Source organism: Macaca thibetana, chromosome 18 (genome assembly GCF_024542745.1).
Source record: "Macaca thibetana thibetana isolate TM-01 chromosome 18, ASM2454274v1, whole genome shotgun sequence".
Lineage (NCBI taxonomy): Eukaryota > Metazoa > Chordata > Mammalia > Primates > Cercopithecidae > Macaca > Macaca thibetana.
In genome coordinates this window covers 72,518,113-72,541,926 of record NC_065595.1, presented here as the reverse complement: position 1 = coordinate 72,541,926, position 23,814 = coordinate 72,518,113, and the positions used below count along the sequence as shown (strand labels likewise).

Below are 23,814 nucleotides of genomic sequence, written 5' to 3'. Positions count from 1 at the left end.
CTCATTTATTTCTTACGTATTGATGTGAAATCTTTACACACTATGGTTTCGCATCTTTGTCTGTTACGTGTTGCAACTATTTCCCCTAGCCAGTCATTTCTTTAAACTTCACCATGAGTTTCTCTATAGATGCTATAAATTTTTATACCATCAAATACTCTCTTTTTCCTTTATGGCTTCTAAACTTCCTGTTGGATTGGGAAGGTCCTCTTTAATATTCTAAACATACTTTTTTCCTAAGATTTTTGGAGTTTGTATTTTATGTTAGATCTTTATTTGCTCTGGATTTTATTCCTCTTTTGGTCTGACACAGCACATGGGACATGTGATATTGACTGAAAGGTGTCCATTTTCTGAACTAAGGTCTGATTTAAAAATTCAGGCAAGGATGAGAAAGATCTCAGTTGTATGAAACAGAGCATGGAATTACTCCCTGTAAAAGTAAACTCCAGGCCAGGCGTGTCTGGAATCTCAGCACTTTGGGAGACCAAGGCGGGGGAACTGTTTAAGGCCAGGAGTTCAAGATCAGCCTGGGCAATAGAGCGAGACCCTGTCTCTTTTATAAAAAAAAAAAAAAAAAAAGTAAAGCCCTCACCATCTTTCTTTTTAAGGGCACTGCCTTCTTATGAACCTGCCACACACGTGGGTACTGCCCTGCCCTGCTGGGACATCTGCGCCATGCTGTTGCCCCGAGGCTGATTCAAACATGAGTCATGCCCGGCCGTGGCAGGTACGTCTACAGCACATGGGTGAGCGGTGGCCTGGGGGTTCGTGGGCACCCTAGTGGCACGGTGCCTGGGGCAGGTCAAGGTCGCGGGCGTACTCCGAGGCTGTGGGAGCAGGAACACTGTCCCCAGGACCCTGCAAACAAAATCAAGTGGCCCCGAGGGGAGCCCTGGGGTGGCGGCAGCCTGATGAGGGCCTGAGCCACGAGGGCACTCAGTCCTGGGCACAAGAGGCAGCAAAGACCCAGGGACACCCGGTCCCAGAGCCACCATCCTCGCAGCCCGGTCCCTGGCTGCGGGCGGGGGTGGCCCGTGTGCTCCTGAAGTCCTCCCCGAGGGTGTCAGGGCCTAGTGCGGGGCCCACACGTGCAGCACAGCCTGCTCTGGGAACTCTGGGCAAAACCCATACGTGGAAACAGATCCCTTCTCGCCTTTAAGTCACGGGAGCCAGAACTCTAGCAGCCGAAAAGATGAGCATCGTACTCTCTTCAGGGCCACACGCCGCCCCGGGCAGGGCCCAGGAGAGCCTCAAAGTGAAAACTGCAGTCAACAGGTTCTTGGAAACGTGTGTGAGGATTCCCAGACCCTGACCCTGCACTGAGATGCCCTCTCCCTCCGTGACCCTCTTCGAGCTCACGAGGGGTGTGTGGCGACCCCCCCACCTGTCCTCCCACGCCCTCTCAGTCATTTTAAACAGGAGAATTCCACCAAACGCCCACAGCCCGTTTTCACGTGGCAGGGCAGGGGGTGGCTGTGGTGCGTGGAGCATCCACAGAAAGGAAAGATGCCTGGGGTTTGGGTTTGTTTCTAGGGGTGGGGAAGGAGTCGGCTGGAAAAGGGAGGCTAAGAAGAGAATGAATTCTGGAAGAGCTGCTGAAACAGAAAGTTTGGAAAAATAAAACCCGCAGGAGTAGCAGCATTCTTAGAAAATTAATCGGATGCTTTGGGGCTTCCAGGACGCTACGCGCCTAACACGGATTCTGGCACAGACGACGGGTCGAGTTTCCTTGTTCAATAGCAACGGATGTCCACAGAAGAGGGCCAGAAAGCAGGGCACGCAAGGAAAGAAGTTGAGGCCAAAGTCAAATGTTCACATCCCCCTTCTACGGCGCCGTAGTTCATGACGCTGTAACAGATGAGTCACTGCAATGGAAATACCGGATACTTTTTAATACATCTAGCCTAAAACTTACAGGAAGGCATCCTAGCACCTTCTTTTATTATTGTACAGCAGTGACAGTGACGACACTGATGATGGCATCTCTCCATTTTTACGGAAACCTCTCCAGGAAATCCCAGGCTGCACACCGGAGAATTACGGGAACAGAAGCAGCGGTGTGAAGTCTGTGGGTCCCTCCCTGGTTCAATGAGGAGCTGAACTGAATCATACCAGAGGCATGAGTGTCTGCGCTATTTTTAAAGAGCCCTGGGGAAGTGCGGTTGTCCCACCTTAGGCTCCTCATGTAACACTCATTTCTATTTGTGGGACGGTTAACACCGTCTTCCATGTGGTCGTTCCGCCACTGATATATTATCCTTCAGCGAAGTCCTGTTTCTACAGTTTACTTATTTTTAAGCTCCAGATGCGTAACGTGTGCCCGCAAAGACCCTATCATGGGGCAGGGGGCACGGTCCGGACCCCGCATGCGTTCCTCTCTTTCCCCAGGCCACGTACGCACCTTGGCAAGAATCCAGAAAACGTTCCACGCAGAATGTTGTGATGTCACAGAAACGGCCACCCCTTGGCCACAAAGCCCTTGCCCCACCCTGCGTGGTCACTTCCTACTCCACCGACCGCAGCTCCCCCCTCGCGCCCCGACGCGCTGGCCTCTCCCGGAGCCCCAAGCCTGCCACAGAGCCTCCCCTCCAGGCAGCCGCTTCCCCTGCACGCTCCTGCCGCGCCGCTGGGACACACCGGCCCTCCCACAGGTGGCCTGGCTTCTGCACAGCGAACTTGTCGCGTTTCCTTCCTGTCTCTGCCCTCCCCAGCGGAGACGGGCGTGGTGGCGAGATGACAGCCTCAGGGGTGTCTTACTCTTTATTTATGGCTCCGTGACACGTTCAAAGTGCTGAATGTTCCTAAAGGCTGGTAAATTCTTTCCAAGATCCTCCAGAGACTGGGCGGCGGTGGTGGCAGGAAGACGGGTGGGGGCAGGAGTTGGAATCTACTTAGACTATAATTGCCTCAAGTTTGTGAACTGTTAGTATAAAAATACTCTTGGAGACTTTAATGGTTGAATGAAGATTCACACTCATTAAACACCACGGTTGAGGGGGAAAATTCAGCCTGTGTTACAAGAATGACTTCACAGCTTGAAGTACAGAAGCAAAACAATAAGAGCTATCATCATACTGATTACATGATATATTGTGAATTTTATTTTCCTTGGAGGTGGGTTGGCGGCTCTACCGTACGGTACAACAAGTGGAACGGAAGGGAAAAAAGCCACGTGACAGAAATACCCAGGTTTTGGTGTCACCTGCTGGCTTTCCCTTCCTTTAAAAGCTCTTTCCTAAGCCCCGATGACGGGTTCACTGCCTCTGGGGCGTTCCTGTGCAGCTCGGAACCCTGTTGCAGCACTTACGACTGCCTTGGTGGTATCCATTCTCTGGCCTTCTTCCTCTACAGAGTGAGCCCTGGGTCAACGCCTCGTTCATCCAGTGTCTCAGCAGGTAGCGTGTGCCTGGCGCGAAGCTGGCGTTCCCCATTGAGACGCTGGTGGAGAAGCCCTAAGAAGGAAGGGACCCCAAAGGCCTGAGCTGCTTCAACAGCGTCTAGCACAGACACACGTTCTCCCAAACCCTTCCCGGCGCCTTCAGTGCTGCTGGAGTTTTGCTAAAGGTTTTCATGTTTTGCAACAATTATTCAAAAAATGTTACTAGTCTAAGAGGGTGTGCTCGGTCACTGAGAAAAGAGCCTCTGGTTGCGCGGAGCGGCTGTTTGCAGCCATGTATTTATGGACAACAGTTGCATGATAATAGAATGAGGAAACGGTCCCTATGACCCGCAGGTGGAGAGATGAACGTGGAGGCAGGTGTGGCCCCGGCACCGCGACCTGATACCGGCCCAAGGCCAGGTGCCCCGGACGGCACGGGCAGGCGGGCAGCCGCCAGCAATGCCTGGACGGACCAGGGAATCCCTCGAATGCAGACTCCACGAGCCCGTCCGGCTGCAGCGGCATCTCCTCGCGTTACGAAAGCCCCAGCGTTCATCCGCTACAATTACGTCTCACCACGCATTTTAGAACCTAGAGTTTCATGATCTCTTCAGAAAGAAATTTACCTAAATATGTTCCGATCAAAGATGACTGACAGGATTTTCTAAAAACTCAGCAGAGGAGTAAGAGCAATTATAAACCTTTTAAAAGTCTATCCCTCCGCCATGCTATAAATGGAAAAAAATACATACATAAGCCATAATTCCCCCTATAGGATTCATTTAAAATCCACCCTCACCTCCACCTCCACATTATTAATTTAGGAAAGTGCATCAGAAAAAAAAAACACAGCTGCACATGGAATGGAACCTTCATTTCCACAGGGGAGGGAGCTGGCTTCGGAGGCTCTCATCCCACAGCCAGTCTGTCTGTCTCTCACTTTCTCTGGCTCTCTCTCCCTCTCTCTCCCCCTCTCAGAGTCACAGTTCTCCTTCCTAATGGCTGCTGTCACTAGGTGGATGGCCCAAGAAAGTGTTCCATGAACCAGCCACATCCTCATAAATACCTTTTCTTTAAAATGCAGTTTTCAGCTCCTGAAGGTCAAGAAAAAGGACCTATCAACAAGCAGCGAACTTCCAGGGGAGGTCTAAGCCTCACATACAGACATTTGAGAAAAACAAAACTCCAAAGCAACAACCTGTGTGCTCATGCATAACCCCTCCAACAGGGACAAACGATTCCAACAGGAACAAACGATTCCAACAGCAACAAACGATTCCAGGCTTGAAAGAGGAGGAAAAAGCCTGACACGCGTCTTCCTAAAGGGAGTCCCACCCTGAAATGTTCCGAGTTGACAGACCCCGTTAGGGAGAAACAAACTTCTTGAGAAAGAGCTTCTCCTCTTCTCAACTCTGTCCTCAGACCAAACTCCAAGAAGAACCACAGCAAACCCGAAAGAGCATGCATCATCCACAGCAGTTCTTGGGAAATGTACCTTTTTTTAAGAACAGGTCTTTGAACTGAGCCTCCTTCAGTGTGCTGTTGTTCGGGTGGTCACTGGACATAATCAGGTCCTCTGCAAGTGGGAGTTCAACTGTGACGCAGCCCCCCACGTTCAAAGCATCCCTTCGGCTTCCGGCAATCTCCTCTCCAGGCAGCTCCGAGCTGCAGTTATAGCTGGCGTGGGGTGTGGGAGAGTGTGTGAGCGTGGGGGGGGGGTGCTTCTGTCTGCCTCGTTCACTCTCTCTCTACTGTATCAGCAGGGCCCACCCCAGGTGCTAGACTCAAACGCTGTGGCTCCGACCGCAGACGGTGGCTACCAATTATCAACTGCCATCAACAGAAACCAGCAGCTCTGCGGCAGGAAGCCGGCGTGTCACCGAGCAGAGGAAGTCCAGGGTCTCCGATCCTGAGACCGGCTGTACACCTAGGGCAGTGCTGTTCACAGCAGCGTCTATCAGTGAGCAGTCCGCACGTCTCGGGTTTGGCCTGACACCTGGACGTGTCACACACACAGGCAAGCGGGACGCAGCTAGACGGCTCATCTTGTCTCACTGTGCTCAATAATCTTTTCAACAGGCAAATGTCAAACCAGTCCAGACAGAAAGGAGGAAATCGGCAAGTCTCACACAACACTCCTTCCCTCGATCTCTGCTGGAAGCTTTCGGTGCAGAAGGACTGGAGAGAGCGCTGACCAAGGCAGGAGCCGCGACAGGCAGGACACTCACGTTAGGCTCGCGTGCTTCTCCCCTGCAGCTCCGCTCCCAGAGCGTGCTTGCCCGGCTGGGAGCACCCACAGCGCCCCTCAGGCTGCGAGCCAGGCTGGGGCTGTCCTCTCCTGGTGCTCCCTCTCCACATCCTCTAACTGATGGGAGCAGCTCCCAGCGGCTCTTGCCGCCGAGCTCTGTACTGGCAAGGGGTGAGGTCCTAACCACAGCAGGAAACAGTGCGTGCTCCTCTCCCTCCAGTCCTCTCTTCCCTCTCGACTCTCCCATTCCTTCCCTCTCCCTCTGCCTCACATCACTATTCCCCATGTACGGCGGCACAGACACGCCAGACACTCCTTCAGAGTCAGGACGCTCAGTGTTCCTAGGCAGTTTCAGTTTATGAGGATCAGGAATTAGAGAACAGAATTCCAGGCAATTCAGACATGAAAGCAGACACGTGTCTCAGGAGGGCGCCTTCTCCCGGTTCATTTTGTTCGAGCGCAGTCTCTTTTCCCCGAGGTCTAAACAGTGTGTTTCATCTGAGTGTAAAACATCTCCCGTGCGTTCGGATGCCCCCAGGCTGTGTGAAGAAAATTCAGGGCAGGCTGCGAGTCTGTCGCAGTTTTCAGAGAAAATCGCGGGGTGGCCGGCCGGCGCGGTGGAAAGGGCAGCCTGCCATGGTAACCTGCAAATAACCCCCGCCACAAGCAGTGCCCGGGGCCCAGAATAGCCTTTGTTTCTCCTTATTTAGGGTAAATAGGAATGACATGTGGGCCGTAACAATAGTGCTGGCTGTAGGAGGAGTTGTCAAAGCAAAACTAAACTCTGTTGGTTACTACCAGCGTTAGAAGCCAGGACAGTGACGTCAGCGGCCAGCCCTGCTGTCAGCCCGGGCGCGTCACCTGGGGCACGACAGCAGGGACCGGACCCTGATGTCACCGCAGGCTCCTCCAGGTGGTCAGAAGACGCCACTTTCTCACGCTCTCATTTTTGGGGGCAGCGGCAGAAAAGCAACAGAAGAGCCGCCCAGGAGAGTTTCCAGAAGCTTCACGTGGATAAAAGGAAACCAGAGAATTTCAGCAAGGAAAGTGACCGTTTGTTAATATCCAGCCGCCGGGGAAATCCGGACGGTGCGATTCTTCCTGAGCAATTTCCACATTAAAAACGAAACTCCCCTTCCTGTGCCAGACTTTCCGTGACTTCTCAGAGTCACCGCGGGCTGAACGAAGACGGACTCACCCTCGGGAGGAGGCGGCTTCAGAAAGAATTAGAAGCTGCGGCCACTTCAAGCCGCCCCTCCTTGTGCCACCTGGGCCTGCACTTCCTCGTCAGGCTCAGTCACGATAGGCTCGCCCTCAAGCCAGGGCCTCAGCGAGGAGAGCCGTAGGCCACCGCACCTGTCTGTTTCTTAAAAGTAGGGCTTTGTGGGGCAGCACGGTGGCTCAAGCCTGTAATCCCAGCACTTTGGGAGGCCGAGGTGGGCAGATCACCTGAGGTCAGGAGTTCAAGACCAGCCTGGCCAACATGGTGAAACCCCATGTCTACTGAAAATACAAAATTAGCTGGCGTGGTGGCGGGCGCCTGTGATCCCAGCTGCTCGGGAGGCTGAGGCAGGAGAATCGCTTGATCCTGGGAGGCGGAGGTTGCCGTAAGCCGAGATCGGGCCACTTCACTCCAGCCTGGGCGACAAAGTGAGACTCCGTCTCCAAAAAACCAAAAAACAAAAAAACCAAATTGGGCTGGTGAATTTCATGGAACTAGAAAAGTTCTTCTGTCCTTTGCTAATGGACATATTTACATTTTGAAATGGTTACAAATAGCCCGCTTTGGGGTTTAACATGATGTAAAATGAATACTTCATATATAAAAAAAAGAAAATCGACTTTTTTTTCATTTAATGGTCATAGGCTATTCCCTAGTGTTTCAGCACTTACTGTGTCTGACTGGCTTCCCTGTCACTGGGCATCTTGGCCATGGGAGCCAATCTTTTCTCTTCTCTTCTTTCTTTTCTTTTCTTTTTGATGCAGTCTTGCTGTGTTGCCCAGGCGGGCGTGCAGTGGCACAATCTCTGATCACTGCAACCTCTGCCTCCTGGGTTCAAGTGATTCTCCCACCTTAGCTTCCCGAATAGCTGGGATTACAGGCATGTGCCAACATGCTGGGCTAATTCTTGTAATTTTTGTAGTTTTAGTAGAGACGGGGTTTCACCATGTTGGCCAGGCTGTCCTGGAACTCCCAACCTCAAGTGACCCACCTGCTTCAGCCTTTCAGAGTCCTGGGATTACAGGTGTGGCCACCGCACCCGGCCATGGACCCATCTTAACTGAGTCCTGGGATTACAGGTGTGGCCACCGCACCCGGCCATGGACCCATCTTAACTGAGTCCTGGGATTATAGGTGTGGCCACCGCACCCGGCCATGGACCCATCTTAACTGAGTCCTGGGATTATAGGTGTGGCCACCGCACCCGGCCATGGACCCATCTTAACTGAGCCCTGGGATTATAGGTGTGGCCACCGCACCCGGCCATGGACCCATCTTAACTGAGTCCTGGGATTATAGGTGTGGCCACCGCACCCGGCCATGGACCCATCTTAACTGAGTCCTGGGATTATAGGTGTGGCCACCGCACCCGGCCATGGACCCATCTTAACTGAGTCCTGGGATTACAGGTGTGGCCACCGCACCCGGCCATGGACCCATCTTAACTGAGTCCTGGGATTACAGGTGTGGCCACCGCACCCGGCCATGGACCCATCTTAACTAAGCTCCTTGTCCAGTCAGTTTAATGTTCTCACAGTTCAACCTGTTTAAAAACCACTTTCAAAACTTTTGACTTTATGAAGGCAAGTTTACTTTGAAAATGTTGCCCACACTTCACACACACACACATGCACACGCATACTGAGTGTGGGTGTCTGGGGACATGGTATAGAGTCCGTCTTGGGATGTGTGGCTTTAACACAGGCACGGGGCCTCTCCCAGCCCCTGCTGAGGGGCTGTCTGGGCAGATGCACTAGGTCGTGCTCGTAAGTTTTGTTTTTCCTCCCTTTTAAGCACCACCTGAAGATGGTGCTTTGGAAAGGAAGTTCACAGGTCAAGGCGTGACTCAGGGTTCGTGCCCTGACACACAGCTCACCCTGGCTGCACGACCGCGTGTGCATCACTGGGGATTTTAGCTGACGGCTGCCAACATTTCTTTTCCCTCATTCAGAGGAAATGGCAGCACACATAGCAGAAGGGCATGGGAGAGGCAAGCCTGTGGAACACACGAATATGAAAGTGTAGAAACATTTGCATTCGGAACTCCCTCCTCCCTCATCATCTTTACATCGCCTCTTTCACATGAGCACTCTGGGGCTCTCACTTCTAATACGAGTTTTGTGCGGTCACCACACGTCTCAGAGCTTAGGAGGCATCTGCGTGTGCAGTAGGGGCCTTGAAAATGGAGCAAGGCAGGGATGCCAAAGACACACCACAGGAGTTTGTCGGTAGCTCATTAATCCATCTGACGAATATTTACCCGAGCGCTTACAGTCCTCAGCAGGAAACGCACTGGGCCCTCAGTGAAGTCCCACAGGTAAGTGTTTCTGTGTGGCTGAGTCGTCGTAGTTCCATCTGCAGGTAGCTGCTTCTTTAAGAAACCAAACGGGCTCTAAGGATCGGCTACCAGTTGAGACCTGCATAGGACAAGCTAAGGCGGCTGGAACCTTGCTGTCCTGAATGGCCAAGAAGAGGCAGCCTGGGCCAGGGATTTGACCGGAGGCCATCAGCTGAGACTTCAGCTCTCATTCAGCCACTCCAAGTATGGTAAGTTAGTAGCTCAGGGGCTACTCAGAGCTCATTAGCTTCAGGAAAAAATTTCTGAGCAGTAAAGGGAGGCTCTGCTCTCCCAGAATCTGTATCTGTCATCTCCAAGCCCAGTTAGCATCTCACCCAGCCCCGGTCCCAGCCCCAGCTCTCACCCCCAGGGTTTCTCGGTGTGCCCCGCTGCCTCCCCCTCCACAGCCTGCCTTGCCGCGGGTGCTTCGCTCACAACAGAAATTCTCGCAGAAAAAGATCACTTGAAGAATTAGAAATAGTGGTCACCATTCTAACTGGAGTGAGATGGTATCTCATTGTGGTTTTGATTTGCATTTCTCTAACGACCAGTGATGATGGGCTTTTTTTCTTTTCATAGGTTGGTTGGCTGCATAAATGTCTTCTTTTGAGAAGTGTCTGTTCATATCCTTCACCCACTTTTTGATGGGGTTGTTTTTTCTTTTACACTGTTGGTGGGAGTGTAAATTAGTTCAGCCATTGTGGAAGACAGTGTGGCAGTTCCTCAAGGATCTAGAACCAGAAATATCATTTGGCCCAGCAGTCCCATTACTGGGCATATACTCAAAGGATTATAAATCATTCCACTGTAAAGACACATGCACACATATGTTTATTGCAACATTATTTACAATAGCAAAGACTTGGAAAGAACCCGAACGCCTATCAATGATAGACCGGGTAAAGAAAATGTGGCACAGATACACCATGGAATACTACGCAGCCATAAAAAAGAACAAGTTCATGTCCTTTGCATGGACATAGATGAAGCTGGAAACCATCATCCTCAGCAAAGTAACACAGGAACAGAAAACCAAACACCGCATGTTCTCACTCATAAGTGGGAGTTGAACAATGAGAACACATGGACACAGGGAGGGGAACATCACACAGTGGGGCCTGTTGGGGGCTGGGGAGAGCAAGGGGAGGAAGAGCAATAGAACAAATAGCTAATGTATACAGGGCTTAAAACCTAGATGACGGGTTGACAGGTGCAGCAAACCACCATGGCACATGTAAACCCACGTAACAGACCTGCACATTCAGCACATGTATCCCAGAACTTAAAGTAAAATAAAATAAGAGGAAAAAAAAATTAGAAATACCTTTTCAATGGTTCTACAGCATAAAGTTAGCATTTGTAAACGTTCATAACGATTTACTGCTATATGCAAGGCACTTTCAAGCACTGTGTATCTCTTATCTTCACGCCAACCCTGTGAGGCACATTTTTCTTGTTACCACTTTACAGATGGGGAAACTGAGGCCCAGAGAGGGTGAGTCTTTCGTCCCAGGGCAAACTGCTGGTGAGAGGCCAGCTAGGAGTTGGAGCCGGGGCAGTCTGACTCTGACAGTCCCAGCCAGCCATCCACGCTTTGTTTTGCTCAGTGGCCAGCAAGCTCAGAATTAATTAGCCAACAGTCAACAAATGGAGCGACCACTGAAACTAACCAAAGGATGCCAGGGGACTGATGATGACTTACTTTGATTTTTTTTAGCCTGATTACCCAACTTTTTTTGGGCACTAAGGGGATGTGTTAACTTGCAAATCCACGTTAAAAGATTCTACATCTCCACATGTTGCCATGAGGCTCTTGGAGCCATTTTACTGTCTCGTCTGCCTGTTAATGCAGCTCTTGTTAAGAATCGATGGCTCAGTCCATTACAAATTCCCATTCTTTGAGGTTTACGACTATGCTACAACATTGTGCTCTGAGATGAAATTTTCCACATAAAAATTAATCCCTGGAATTTGGCTTTTAGAAAACAAAACAGTACATTTTAAGTCAGTTTGTTATGCTTAAAGTCATGAGTGAGGATTTTAAAAGAACACAAACTTTATGTTCCCACAGACTGAAAACACGGAAATAGTGTGATATTTGTGGACATCAGCCTGTAGCATGGAATAATCTCCTCGTGTATCCCTGGAGCTTAGAAAAACGCAGCGCAGACGGCTTTTTGTAGAAACGCAAACGCCCTGCGTGCTCCCACCAGCCCTGTCGCCCGGTAGGAATGTTCGCAAATATAAAAGTGTGTGACCCCATGGAGCCAGCAAGCCAATAATGCGGATTACAAACGTATTAAATAAATTCGTTCAGATTCAACAGCTTTAAAATAGCTTCCTAACATGCAAAAAGACTCCCTGAATTAGCAGATCTGAGTTTATCTTACGCATTATCTATGCTACTAAGTGGAAGAAAAGGAATTACTTAGGAGTCCACACTCACAGTGGTATAGATTTTCATAATGGCTAAGCTACCTCCTACTAAGTGGGTTTGTGCCTGAAATTGCAGCGACCTTCCAAGCCCCAGAAGAAAACGGGAGGCAGTATAAAGATTTATAGAGGTCAGTTAGAACCAACTTTGGGTTCCAACCCTGCCACCTGCGTTAGGTCGAGCTGGGTGCGTTTCCTCATCTGTAAAATGAGGCAGAGAATGCTTACTTCACAGGGTGGTCAGGAGGATGAAATAACACATCCAACCCTCGCTCCTCAGAGCGGTCCACAGACCAGCGGCGGCAGCATCCCCGGGAGCTTATCCGAAACGCGATCTCGAGCCCCGCCCAGACCTGCGGAACCGGAGCCTGTGCGTGGACCAGATGCCCGGGTGAGTGATGGGCACGTCAGCGTTTCAGAAGCCCCTGCTCTGCTCCAGACACCTCACCTGGATGAAATGACCCAGCCGGGGGCTTGGAGAAATCGTGGCGCAAGCAAACCACCACAAGGACGTGCGGAGGCTCTTGTTTTTGCTAACAGTCATTCAGCAATGATTTCAAAGAACAGCACTCAACCAGCAAGAGTCTGTGTGTAGGTAAAGCAGTAACACTGCCCTCCTGGGCACAGCAGGTGCTTCCTGCCGTCCTCCGCTCTGTGCCAGTGGGTCATATTGATCCACTCACACCTTTCAGGAGAACCAGCAGGGGTTAACAGCATCATCGAGGTCCCCAAGAATGGCCAAGCTAGCCGGCTTATGTTAACAGAGGCTCTGGGCTGGACACAGTGGCTCACAGCTGTAACCCCGACACTTTGTGAGGCCAAGAGAGGAGGACTGCTTGAGGCCAGTGAGATAAGCCTGGGCACCATGGTGAGACCACGTCTTCAAAAAAAAATTTTAAAACTAGCCAGGTGTGGTGGCACAGGCCCGTCATCCCAGCTACTCTGGAGGCTGAACAGGAGGATCACTCGAGCCCAGGAGGTCGAGAATGCAGCGAGCTGTGATTGTGCAAACGCACCCCAGCCTGCACAACAGAACGAGACCCTGTCTCACTAAAACGGAGGCTCTGGTGTTGAGACACTATCTCTAGAATATTTGGCATCCTTCATAAAACTCAGGAAGTCTCTCAGGATTCCTGGACACCGCGTGTTAAGAGAACCCTCTAATTCTGCACTCTGGACAAACTCAAGTGCCAGGAGCAGACTTCTCATAAGACAGAATGATGACGACACCAAGCATCCGTCCCTGTGAGCCTGGCCCTGCTCTCTGTCCCCGTCTCAGCCTTCCTGCTCCTTGAGAGAGCCAGATGCCAGGAAGAGAGTCCTGGCCCTTGAGCATTCCGGAAGCAGCGCCTACGCCTGCCACATGTGTCCTGCCTGCCCGGTGGCTGCTGGCACGTCCCCAAAGGTTTCCTTATCAACCAGGCGCACTGACGGTGCCCTCAGAAATCTGCCACGACATCTTCTGGGCGGGAGGGTGTTGAATGGGGATAGAAATCTGCATATTTCAGGTGAAACATGTTTTCCTATAGAAAAACACACTGAATATTTTACTGTTTAAAATGCTTGATGTGGTTACTCAGAAAATATTTTATTTTGCTTTTCAAATATATTACAATTTTCACTTTCATCCCCAAACTGGAAGGCTGAATAACTTTTGGAATTCATCTTATTTCTGGGTACACCATAGAAAATGAGGCTCCAGATGCTGATTAACTCAGGAGTTAGATACTGCTATTCTAGTTCTCAGTTTTTAACCCCATAAAAAGTGTAACTGCCCCTTGAGAGACTGAAACCCCAGTTTCATTAGCTCCTTAATCCAGGCAAACGTCACGCATTCTGGCACACATGCAGTATATGGCACACATAGGTGGTGTTCAGGATGGCCCACGATGTTGCCAAGTGACTGCACCCCTGGGGCCATCTTTCCCGTAGCTGTTAGGGCAGCGGCCCGCACCCGTCCTAAGCGGCACATACTGTCACCTCTGCAGCTCCTCTCCGTCTTGCTTATAAACTCCAGGATGTGTCCAGGTAGCTCCAAGACCTTCAGCTTTGGCCAAACCACTCATTTCTTCAAAAGTTGAGATAAAGTCAAGGCACATTCCAGGGTTTTAGTTTTATACTGGAGCATATATTAAGCCACATATTAGAGAAAGCATGGGCCAAAAATCCAAGCTAGTCCAAAGTCAACCTTGACATCAGATCTGTATAACTATACTCTGTTTTCATCTGCGGCATTTGAAGACTAGCCTGACACACAGATGCTGTGAGGACAAGAATTCACCGCTCTCCAGTGCCCGAGTGTTCTAGAAAATTCCAGCCTGAGGTTGATCCTCTTTGATGTCAGCTCCAGGGCTGCACGCAGCAAACGCTAAGCGCTCACCATGTGCCGGCCACCGCGATGCGCTGCAGGAGACAAAGAGAGCCAGGAACTGCCCTTGTCCCTGCTGTCCCTACTTCACATCTCTCGCAAGAGCTAGCTGGGTCGTGAGGCCTGCGCAACTCGGCGGGGCACCCAGCCGCGTGCTCAGCGTGGAGCAGGTGAGGGCACCAGGGAAGGGTGCGCTGCAGGAGCACACAGCAGGGGTGCCTGACCTAAACACTGACCACAACTAACACTGAGATGGCGCTTCCTGTGGGCCGCAGTGCTCCCGGGCACTCTGACTCATTCAGTTAGGCCATGTGACACTTACAACGACCATGAGATGAATTCTACTTATTATCCCAGTCTCACAGGTGAGAGAATAGAGGCACAGAAAGGTTAAGTAATTTGCCCAAAGCGACACAGCAGTAAGCGGCAATGCCAGGACAGGCCAACTCTAAATGTGGCTGATCCGAGGACCACCCTTCAGAAGGCTCCTGACTGACAAGCCCCATTTAAAAGGCTCAAGGAAGGACGTTTTCTTCTCGGAGGCCAGGGAGCAGGAAGCTCGGGAAATGCACAGAGACCCTTTAAGTGGACGATCAGGGAAGAGCTTCCTCACGCGTCAGGAAGATGGTCCTAGAAACAAACTACACACCGGGTAATTTTCCTTCGTGTTAAAGTAAACCTGTGTTCTGGAAATTTAAGGTTATTGTCTTTTATCCTTTTCCTTGTCATGGGCCCTGAAAAGACGGAGTTTCTGCTTCTGTACTAGAGTATAAAACGGCAATTTAAAAACTTAAATATTTATAAAAATCAGAGTTTTCTGGAATAAAAGCTCCCTCCACACTTTTCTTTTTTAAAAATGTGTTATGTCCACAGCGCTTTCTTTTCTTTCCGACTGAAAACATATAGCAATGTCCTCCCATTAAATGTCCTCTCCAATAGGATGCATCAGAACCTGTTCCAACGCGGAAAGCCACGACGCGTCTGAAGGGATTGCTCAGCTCAATATCTTACTTATTTGTGACTTGAAAAAGTACTACAATGAAAAAATTTTATTTTTTAATTTCTAGTTTTTCTTGTTTTTATTTTTTAAATAAAAAATTAGGCCGGGCACAGTGGCTCACACCTGTAATCCTAACACTTTGGGAGGTCGAGATGGGTGGATCACTTGAGGTCAGAAGTTCGAGACCAGCCTGGCCAATATGTTGAAACCCAGACTCTACTAAAAATACAAAAATTAGTTAGAAATCACTTGAACCCGGGAGGCAGAGGTTGCAGTGAGCTGAGATGGTGCCACTGCACTCCAGCCTGGGTGACAGACAGAGTGAGACTCCGTCTCAAAAAAAAAAAAAAAAAAAAAAATTAAATGCCATGGTTTAAGAATGTTGATGTCTGATAAAATTCCCCCCGTCCCACCACCAATGATGATTCCCAAAGCAACCAATATACTGCTTTGGGAAGGACATGGATTTGTAGTCAGACATCCTGGGCTGAAATTCTAACCCCTACTAAACTGTCCCATACGATCAAGTTCTTTTCTACTTTTAGTATCAGGTTCAGGGGGTACATGTGCAGGTGTGATACAAGGTTTTACTGCAGGCTGCTGGGATTTGTGCTTCTATTGATCTTGTCTCCCAGACACTGAGCACAGTACCCGACAGGAACTTTTCCAGCCCTTTCCCACCTCTCTCCCTCCTTCCTTTTGGAGTCCCCAGTTTCTATTGTTCCCATTTCTACGTCCGTCAGTACCCAGTGCTTAGCTTCCATCTACAGGTGAGAAAACACTTATATTTACTTTTTCTGCTTCTGCATTAATTCACTTAGAGTAACGGCCTCCAACTGCATCCATGTTTCTGCAAAGGACATAATTTCATTCTTTTTTCACAGCTGTGTGTACTTCCTGGTGCATACGTACCACATTTTCTTCATCCACTACTGATGGACATCTAGGTTGACTCCATGTCTTTGCTATTGTGAACAGTGCTACAGTAAATATACGGGTGCAAGTGTCTTTTTGGTAGACTGATTTATTTTCCTTTGGGCATAAACCCAGTAGTGGGATTGCTGGGTAGAATGGTAGTTCTTTTTTTAGTTCTGTGAGAAATCTCCAAACTGCACTCGATAGTGGCTGAACTAACTTACATTTCCACCAAGAGTGTGTGTGTGTTCCCTTTTCTCTGCTGCCTCATCAACATCTGTTACTTTTTGTCTTCTTAATAATACCCATTCTGGCTGCCGTGAGGTGGTGTCTCATTGTGGTTTTGATTTGCATTTCTCTTAGGGTTAGTGACGTGGAGCATTTTTTCCTATGTTTGTTGGTCACTTGTAAGTCTTCTTTTGAGAAGTGTCTGTTCATATCATTTGCCCAGTTTTTAGTGGGGTTATTTGTTTTATTCTCATTGATTCGTTTACATTGCTTATAGATTTTGGATAAATGAGCATTGTTAAATGCATTATAACATCAGATTTCTTCATTTAAAATATTTCTACAGGGGTGATAAATGGAAACACGACAAACTTAGCTGTGAATGGGAGGCCCCTGGTTAACCAGAGATAACGGAGGTGCATCCACTGGGCTTTATGATGACATCTTGCCACCATGAAACAGACAGAAGCCAAAGGGTTAGGAGAACAGGTGCCCATCCTCCCTAACGGCCTGATAGTGCTTTTTATGCAGATAGGGAGAAACATGGTCTTGTGTTGATTAAAAATGACCTTAATTAAGTCTGTTATTCTCAACATAGTAAACACCCACAGCAGGAAAGCAGGTGCAGTAAAACAGAGTGTTAATAATAAAAATGTAGAGTCCTCACAGAAGGAATGCTATTCTGGCAGAAACACATTTAATTTTGGTTACACAAATAAAAGTAATTTAAAAAAAATTTACAAGCTTAGAAATGGTAATACTGCAAATACCTTTACAATCTTGTTTCCTGCAATATACCTTACAGAAAAATTTTCCAAGCCAGTCTATCAGCATTCATCCTCTGAGAGGCAGAAATCCTGGCCAAGGTTGGCTGCAGGGTGGCAATTTGGTCACACACGCTCTTCTTGGTGATTTTTATCTCAAACAGACAAAACAGCAAATGGTGAACCTTGATCAGACTCCAGGGGAGTGCCTTGGAAGTCTCAGGCTACAGATTCTGTCTGCTGTCATTACGCCTGGAACATTTTGGCTTTAGTGCCTCTTGATGCGGCCGGATGCTGGTCAGGAGACCCAGGGTCTAGTGCTACCTCTCTGGCCAGCCGAGAGTGACATCTCGAGTCACACGGCTGTGCAGTCCTTGCATGTCTCATTCCATTGCTACGACCAAACCAATGTCTTGCACACTTCAGTCCAAGTCCTTCAAGTCCCACCCTAAGAATTCTTAAAATACCTGCACTCCACATTTTCTATTATTTATTTAATACTGATTTTAAACTGGACTTCAATCAATTCATTTTTTAAAAAATTTAACCTCTAAGTAACAATATCCATAAAATCACAGGCCTGATATGCTAGAGATTTTAAATAAAACATTTGAGGCAAGCATATTATTAAAAATTATATAATAAAATTACAGGCATAATGGTATGTGCCTACAGTTTCAGCTACCTGGGAGGCTAAGGCAAGAGGATTGCTTCGTTGCTCAGGAGTTTGAGACCAGACTGGACAATATAGTGAGACTCTGTCTCTATTTTTAAAGATACATAATAAAATCCAAAACAATATTGAATGTTATTTATAGAATATAAAGATAATTTTCTTACTTTTGCTCATTTAAAAGAAAATGTTTGCTGTATAATTTAGTTTCAATCAATTAGTAAGAAAAACATGATTTATCCACATATATATTATGTTTGAAACTTAAACACAGTTAAAATATAATATAGCAGACTCACGGCAGGCGCGGTGGCTCACGCCTGTAATCCCAGCACTTTGGGAGGCCGAAGCGGGCAGAGCACGAGGTCAGGAGATCGAGACCATCCTGGCTAACACGGTGAAACCCCGTCTCTACTAAAAATACAAAAAAATTAGCTGGGCGTAGTGGCGGGCGCCTGTAGTCCCAGCTACTCAGGTGGCTGAGGCAGGAGAATGGCATGAACCTGGGAGGCGGAGCTTGCAGTGAGCCGAGATCGCCCCACTGCACTCCAGCCTGGGTGACAGAGCGAGACTCCGTCTCAAAAAAAAAAAAAAAAAAAAGTAGGAGACTCACTTAAAGAATAGTGAGCTGAGCAGTTCCACAGACTCATTTGCCAGGAAAACAACCATAATTGGTGAAATTATGTAAAGGAGTCACCATTCTGAGTGTCTGAAAATTGTCCAAGGGAATTTCAGCAGATTAGTAAATATCTTGTTTCAAGAAAATCTATTAACTCTCTTACTTCCATGGTAAGAACAGTGAGAGTCTGTGACACTTGAGCCACAACCCACTGCTTCCCTCTCCCTTCCCCAGTTTGGCACAGGGAAGATCTACACTGAGCGGGTGCGGCATCAAACCAGGTTTCCTCTCTCCCCACTTCCCTACAAAGCCTACGGCATCTCCAGTGAAAGGCAGGCATCAGCACGTCTGTGTTGCAGAGGTTGAGTTACAGGTGAATGCAGTCAGGAGGCCATAGGCTTCCTGTTACCACTTGGCCTTCCTTGTTCTGCCCCTTCTTCACCCCCACTCTTAGGGCAGAAGATCTATCCAAGGAATGGCAGGCTAACGATAGCATGGTCCCAACCGTTCTCAGCCCAGTTCATTTACAGGGTGGAAACTCCACGTAAGGAGAGGCAAGCTAAAAAGACCAGAGGCTACTACCTCTACTCAGTGTCCTGCCGATCCTGCCCATAAAGTTGAGGCGTGAGCCAACGTCCCCACTCCAGCTGTGGAGCATCAGCTCGGAGATTTTGCCGACGGTGCACAGGCAGGCCGTAAGAACAAAGAGTTCCAAAGCTCTGCTACCAAAAACTTACTTTATTTAGAACAGTGTATGAGGAAGCTCAAGTGTAAGAGTGCTTTCAAAAACAGTAGAAATTTTGGTAGTAAGAAAGTGAGAGGACGCTAGTAGCTCTATGAGAGTGACAAGCTTAACTCTAGGTCAGCAGTTTTACAGAGAATCAGAGAAAGACAGTTAGGAAGAACCTTTCAGGGGTCAGAACAAACCTGAAAGGCTAGATTCAGAAATGACCCCTGCAAAGGGCCTGAATTTAATTCGATCAGACTCTAGCAATTTATGCCCCAGGTATAGAGGAAAACAATAAAGCAATTGGCCAGAATTAGTGGAAACTAACAGCTGGGTGTGACACCAACTAAGGCAGGCAGCTTGACAGAAATATGAAGCAAAGAAACAAAGAGCTCTGCTAAAATCACTGCCATCCCGGGGTGACTGTGCCGTATCCAAGGCTGTGCCCTCTGAGGACTGACATCAGAGGCTTCACATTGCAAGGAAAACAGACTTTAATGAAATAGTCCAACAAAGCTACTAAATAAACAAGAAAACAACAAGAAGTTCTGGGGAGGAGGAGAAAATCAGTATCTAAAGGAGTTAATACAATGTATTATCAAAATCTCCAGGTTTCAGCAACAGAAAATAAGACAAGCAAAGGAAAGTGTGACACAGATGCAGGAAATAAAGCAGGCAATAGAAACCACCTGTGGAAGGGCCCAGCTATCCAGCTTAACAAAAACCTCACAATAGCCACTACAAATATATCCAAAGAAATCAAGGAAACAATGATTAAAGAAGCTAAACAAGGTAAAATGGCAATGTTGCATCAAATAGAGAATATCAACAAAGAAATAGAATTATTTATGAAAAAACCAAATGGAATGCCTGGTGTTGAAAATACAATAACCAAAATAAAAAATTCACTAGAGCTTAACAGTAGATCTAAACTGACATAAGAGAGATTTAGCAAACTTATAGATTGATAAAGACTGTGCACTCTGAGTAACAGAAAAATGATTGAAGAGAAACAAGTAGAGCCTCAGATAAAAAACACAAGACATCATTAATCACACCAACATACACATTATAGGAGTACCACAGGAAAGGAGAGAGAAATGAACAGAAACAAAAATCCAAAGAATAATGGCTGAAAATAACTAAAGTTATTGAAAAAGTTAATCTATACACACAGGAATTACAACAAACTCCAAATAGGATAAATTCAAAGAGACCAACAAACAGGCACATCATGGTAAAAATGCTGATAGCCAAACCAAGGAAAATAGTAACAGACAAATGACTCATCATTTACGAGATAACCCTATTAATATTAACAACTGACTTATCATCAGAAACAATGAAAGCCAGAAGACAATGGGATGACATATTCGATATGCTGAAATGTATTTAAAAAGACTGTGAACCAAGAATTTTATATCCAGCAAAACTATCCCCCAGACGTTAAGACTAAATAAAGACCTTCCTAGATAAACAAAAACGGAAAGACTGTTGCTACAAGACTCACTTAAGAAATACTAAAGGAATTTCTTTACTTTGAAAGCAAGTAACTCCAGACAGTAATTTGAATCTGCATGAACAAAGAGCTCCAGTAAAAATAAATGCATAATGATAAAAGATAGTGTAAACGAATATTTCTTCTTCTTTTCTTCTCTTAATTAATTTAAAAGGCAATTGTTTAAAACAAATACATGCATAAGTAACTATCCCACTGGCCCAGTAACATGTAGAAATGTAATCTATTTCATGATGACAGCACAGAGGAGGTGAGTGGGAGCAAAGCTGTATTAGGCAAAGAGATGGTACCAGATGGTAACTCAAATCCACAGGAACAAATGAAGAGAACCAGGGAAGGTAAATTAGAAGGCTAATACAAGACATCCTATAAATAGATGCTTGTTCTCATCTCTTCTTTCCAATTCTTTAAAAGACATAAAATGACACAAAGTAACAATTATAACAATGTATTGTTAGGTTTGTAATGTAGAGAGCTAATGTGTATAACAAGAGCACAAAAAAGAGAAAACTGCTATACTGGAGTAAAGTTATATCTATATCTTACACTAGAATTTCGTGGAAATCTTAAGTAGATTCTGACAAGTTACGTGTGTTAAGCCTGAGAGCAGCCACTAAGAAAATAACTTAAAGCAGTATAGGAGGAATAGAGAAGAAAAAAAGATGAGACATAGGAAACAAAAAGTAAAGTGGCAAGTGCAAATCAAACTACATCAATAAGATTACATATGAGTGAAATGAACAAAAGGCAGAGACTGTCAGAGTGGATAAGAGAACAAGGTTTAGCTATACGCTATGTAAAGAAAATAATTTAGAATCAAAGATAGCAACAGGTTGAAAGTAAAAAAAAATGGAGAAAGATACACAAACAACAGTCATAAGAAAACTGGTGTGACCATACCAATACAGACAAAACAGACTTTGGAACAAAAAAAAGTTACAAGGGATAAAAAAAGACATTGAATAATGAGAAAGAATTCATTCTATCAGAAAGAATGAACAGTTACACACATATATACATCCAACAACAAACTCCCAAAATACATGAAGCAAAAACTGACAGAACTGAAAGGAGAAACAGACAACTGAAGAATAATAGTTGGATACCATAATACTCCACATTTAATAGTAGATAAAACAACGAGGCAGAGGATCGACAAGGAAATAGACTTAAACACAGGATAAACCAAATAAACCTAACAGATGGACCTCTACAGAACTCTAGTCTACAACAGTAGAACGTGACATTCTGAAGGATAGACCATATGCTAGGCCATGAAACAAAATAACTGAAATCACCCAATATACATTCTATGATTAAAATACAATGACACTAGAAATCGTAACAGAAAGAAAATTGGGGAATTCAAAAATTCACAAATACGTAAGCAATAAACAACATACACATTAAAAAAACCATGGGTTCGGCTGGGTGTGGTGGCTTAAACCTGTAATCTCAGCACTTTGGGGGGCCAAGGCGGGAGGCTGCCGTAAGCCTAGGAGTTTGAGACCAGTCTGGGCAATAGAGTGAGACCTCATCTCAAAAACAAAACAAAACACCCTAAAACAAAAAAAGAACAACCCATGGGTCAAAGATGGAATAACAAGGACATTTCTCCCCCAAAAGGAATTCTAGAAAAGACTGTGAGATAAATGCAAACAAAAGCAAAACATACCAAAATGTATGGGATACAGCTACCGGCGTACTCTGAAGGAAATTTAGAGCTGTAAAAGCCTCTATTAAGAAAGAAGAAAGATATCAAGTTAATAACCTAATCTTCTACAATAAGACACTGGACCAAAAGGAATAAATTAAACCAAAATCAAGAAAAAAAGAAAGAAGGAAATAACAAAGATTACAGGAATAAAATAGAGAACAGAAAAATAGAGAAAATCAACACAATTTGGTTCTTGGAAAAGATAGAAAAAATTAAGAAATCTTTAGTAGCCTGACATAGGATAAAAAGAAAAGACTACTAAAATCAGGAATGAAAGGGGCAACATTATTATCGCCTTACAATGACAAAAATGACTATAATGGAATAGTATGAGCAACTGTATGCCAACAGATTAGATAACTTGTATGAAATGAAAAAAATTTCTAGAAAGGCACAAATGACCAAAACTAAATCAAGAAGAAGTAACAAATCTCCATAGACCTACAACAAGTAAAGAGATTGAATTAGTAACTTTAAAACTTCCCAGGAAATAAAAGCCCAGACCAAGATGGCTTTATGGGCAAATTTTACCAAATATTTAAAGAAGAATTAATACTAATTCTCCACCAATCCCTCCAGAAAACTTCCCCACTCATTCTAGTATGACCTAATATGACTATGATTATCATGTCTGAAGGCTTCTCACTAGCATTTCTGTTTTTCTTTTTTTTTTTTTGAGATGGAGTCTTGCTCTGTTATCCAGGTTGGAGCATAGTGGCTTGATCTCGGCTCACTGCAACCTCCAACTTCCGGGTTCAAGTGATTCTTGTGCCTCAGCCACCCAAGTAACTGGGACTACAGTCATGCACCTCCACACCCACCGAGTTTTTATATTTTTAGTAGAGAAGGGGTTTCACCATGCTGGCCTTAAGTGATCCGTCCGCCTTGGCCTCCAAAGTGCTGGGATTTCAGGCAAGCATTACCACGCCCAGCCTCTCACTAGTATTTCAGCGTTAATGTTCCCTCTTTAACCAGCACTTATTATGAGTACACACAAATGACATTTCCTGGCATAAGAACACGTTGAGCCCAGAGTGGAATCCCTGTGGTGGCAGAGTGTCAGCCGAGAGCGACAGACCAACGGAAGGGAAAACCACAAGCCGTCTCCTCTAAGCTCCACCGCCATCACCCGAGCTGACGGCACACACCTCGCTGCCTCTGGGACAGGGGCTGCTCTTCACATCACCGCTCTGCAGACACCAACTCCACCAGCACGTTGAGCTCTCTGGGACCTCAAGACACGTGTATAAAATGCAGTTGCATGTGTGTGCGTGTGTATGAATATATGCAAATATTACATGAGGATAGTGATGGAAAATCAGGATATAAGAAAGTTTTGGAGGAAAAGAAAACTTTAAAAAGCCTGCCCAGCTGGGTGATGTGGTGATGTGCACTCGTACTCCCAGGTACTCCGGAGTCTGAGGTGGGAGGATGGCTTGAGCCCAGGAGGTCAAAGCTGGAGTGTGCTATGATCACACCTGTACATAGCTGCTTCACCCCAGCATGGGAAACAGAGACCCTGTCTCTCAAATGCGTCAACAAACAAACAAAGAGGGAGGCGGGTGGGAGGGAGAGCTGTTAGAAAGGACACTCGTATGCAGTCCCAGCTACTTAGGAGGCTGAGGCAGGATTGTGTAAGTTCAGGAGTTCAAGGCCAGCCT

At 46.7% G+C, this 23,814-nt stretch overlaps 1 protein-coding gene and 1 long non-coding RNA gene across 5 annotated transcripts in view; one reads left to right on the top strand and one right to left on the bottom strand.

Moving 5' to 3' along the window:
- LDLRAD4 (low density lipoprotein receptor class A domain containing 4) overlaps positions 1-23,814 on the bottom strand; it is a 436,848-nt gene that overhangs the window by 29,798 nt on the left and 383,236 nt on the right. Inside the window, exon 1 of one of the 3 annotated variants that reach the window (XM_050767577.1) lies at positions 4,878-6,412. The exons of the other annotated variants lie outside the window; for them this stretch is intronic. Within the exon in view, the coding sequence (XP_050623534.1) occupies positions 4,878-4,947 (70 nt within the window). The 5' untranslated portion in view covers positions 4,948-6,412. Of the gene's footprint in view, positions 1-4,877; positions 6,413-23,814 lie in introns of those variants that run through there. 3 annotated transcript variants of the gene reach the window in all.
- LOC126941233 (uncharacterized) lies at positions 7,619-8,249 on the top strand. Of its 2 annotated transcripts, none has more exons than XR_007721176.1 (3): positions 7,619-7,876; positions 7,987-8,041; positions 8,097-8,249. It is a non-coding gene; the product is annotated as an uncharacterized LOC126941233 (long non-coding RNA). The 2 variants fall into 2 exon arrangements; XR_007721175.1 differs by having other exon boundaries at positions 7,932-8,041.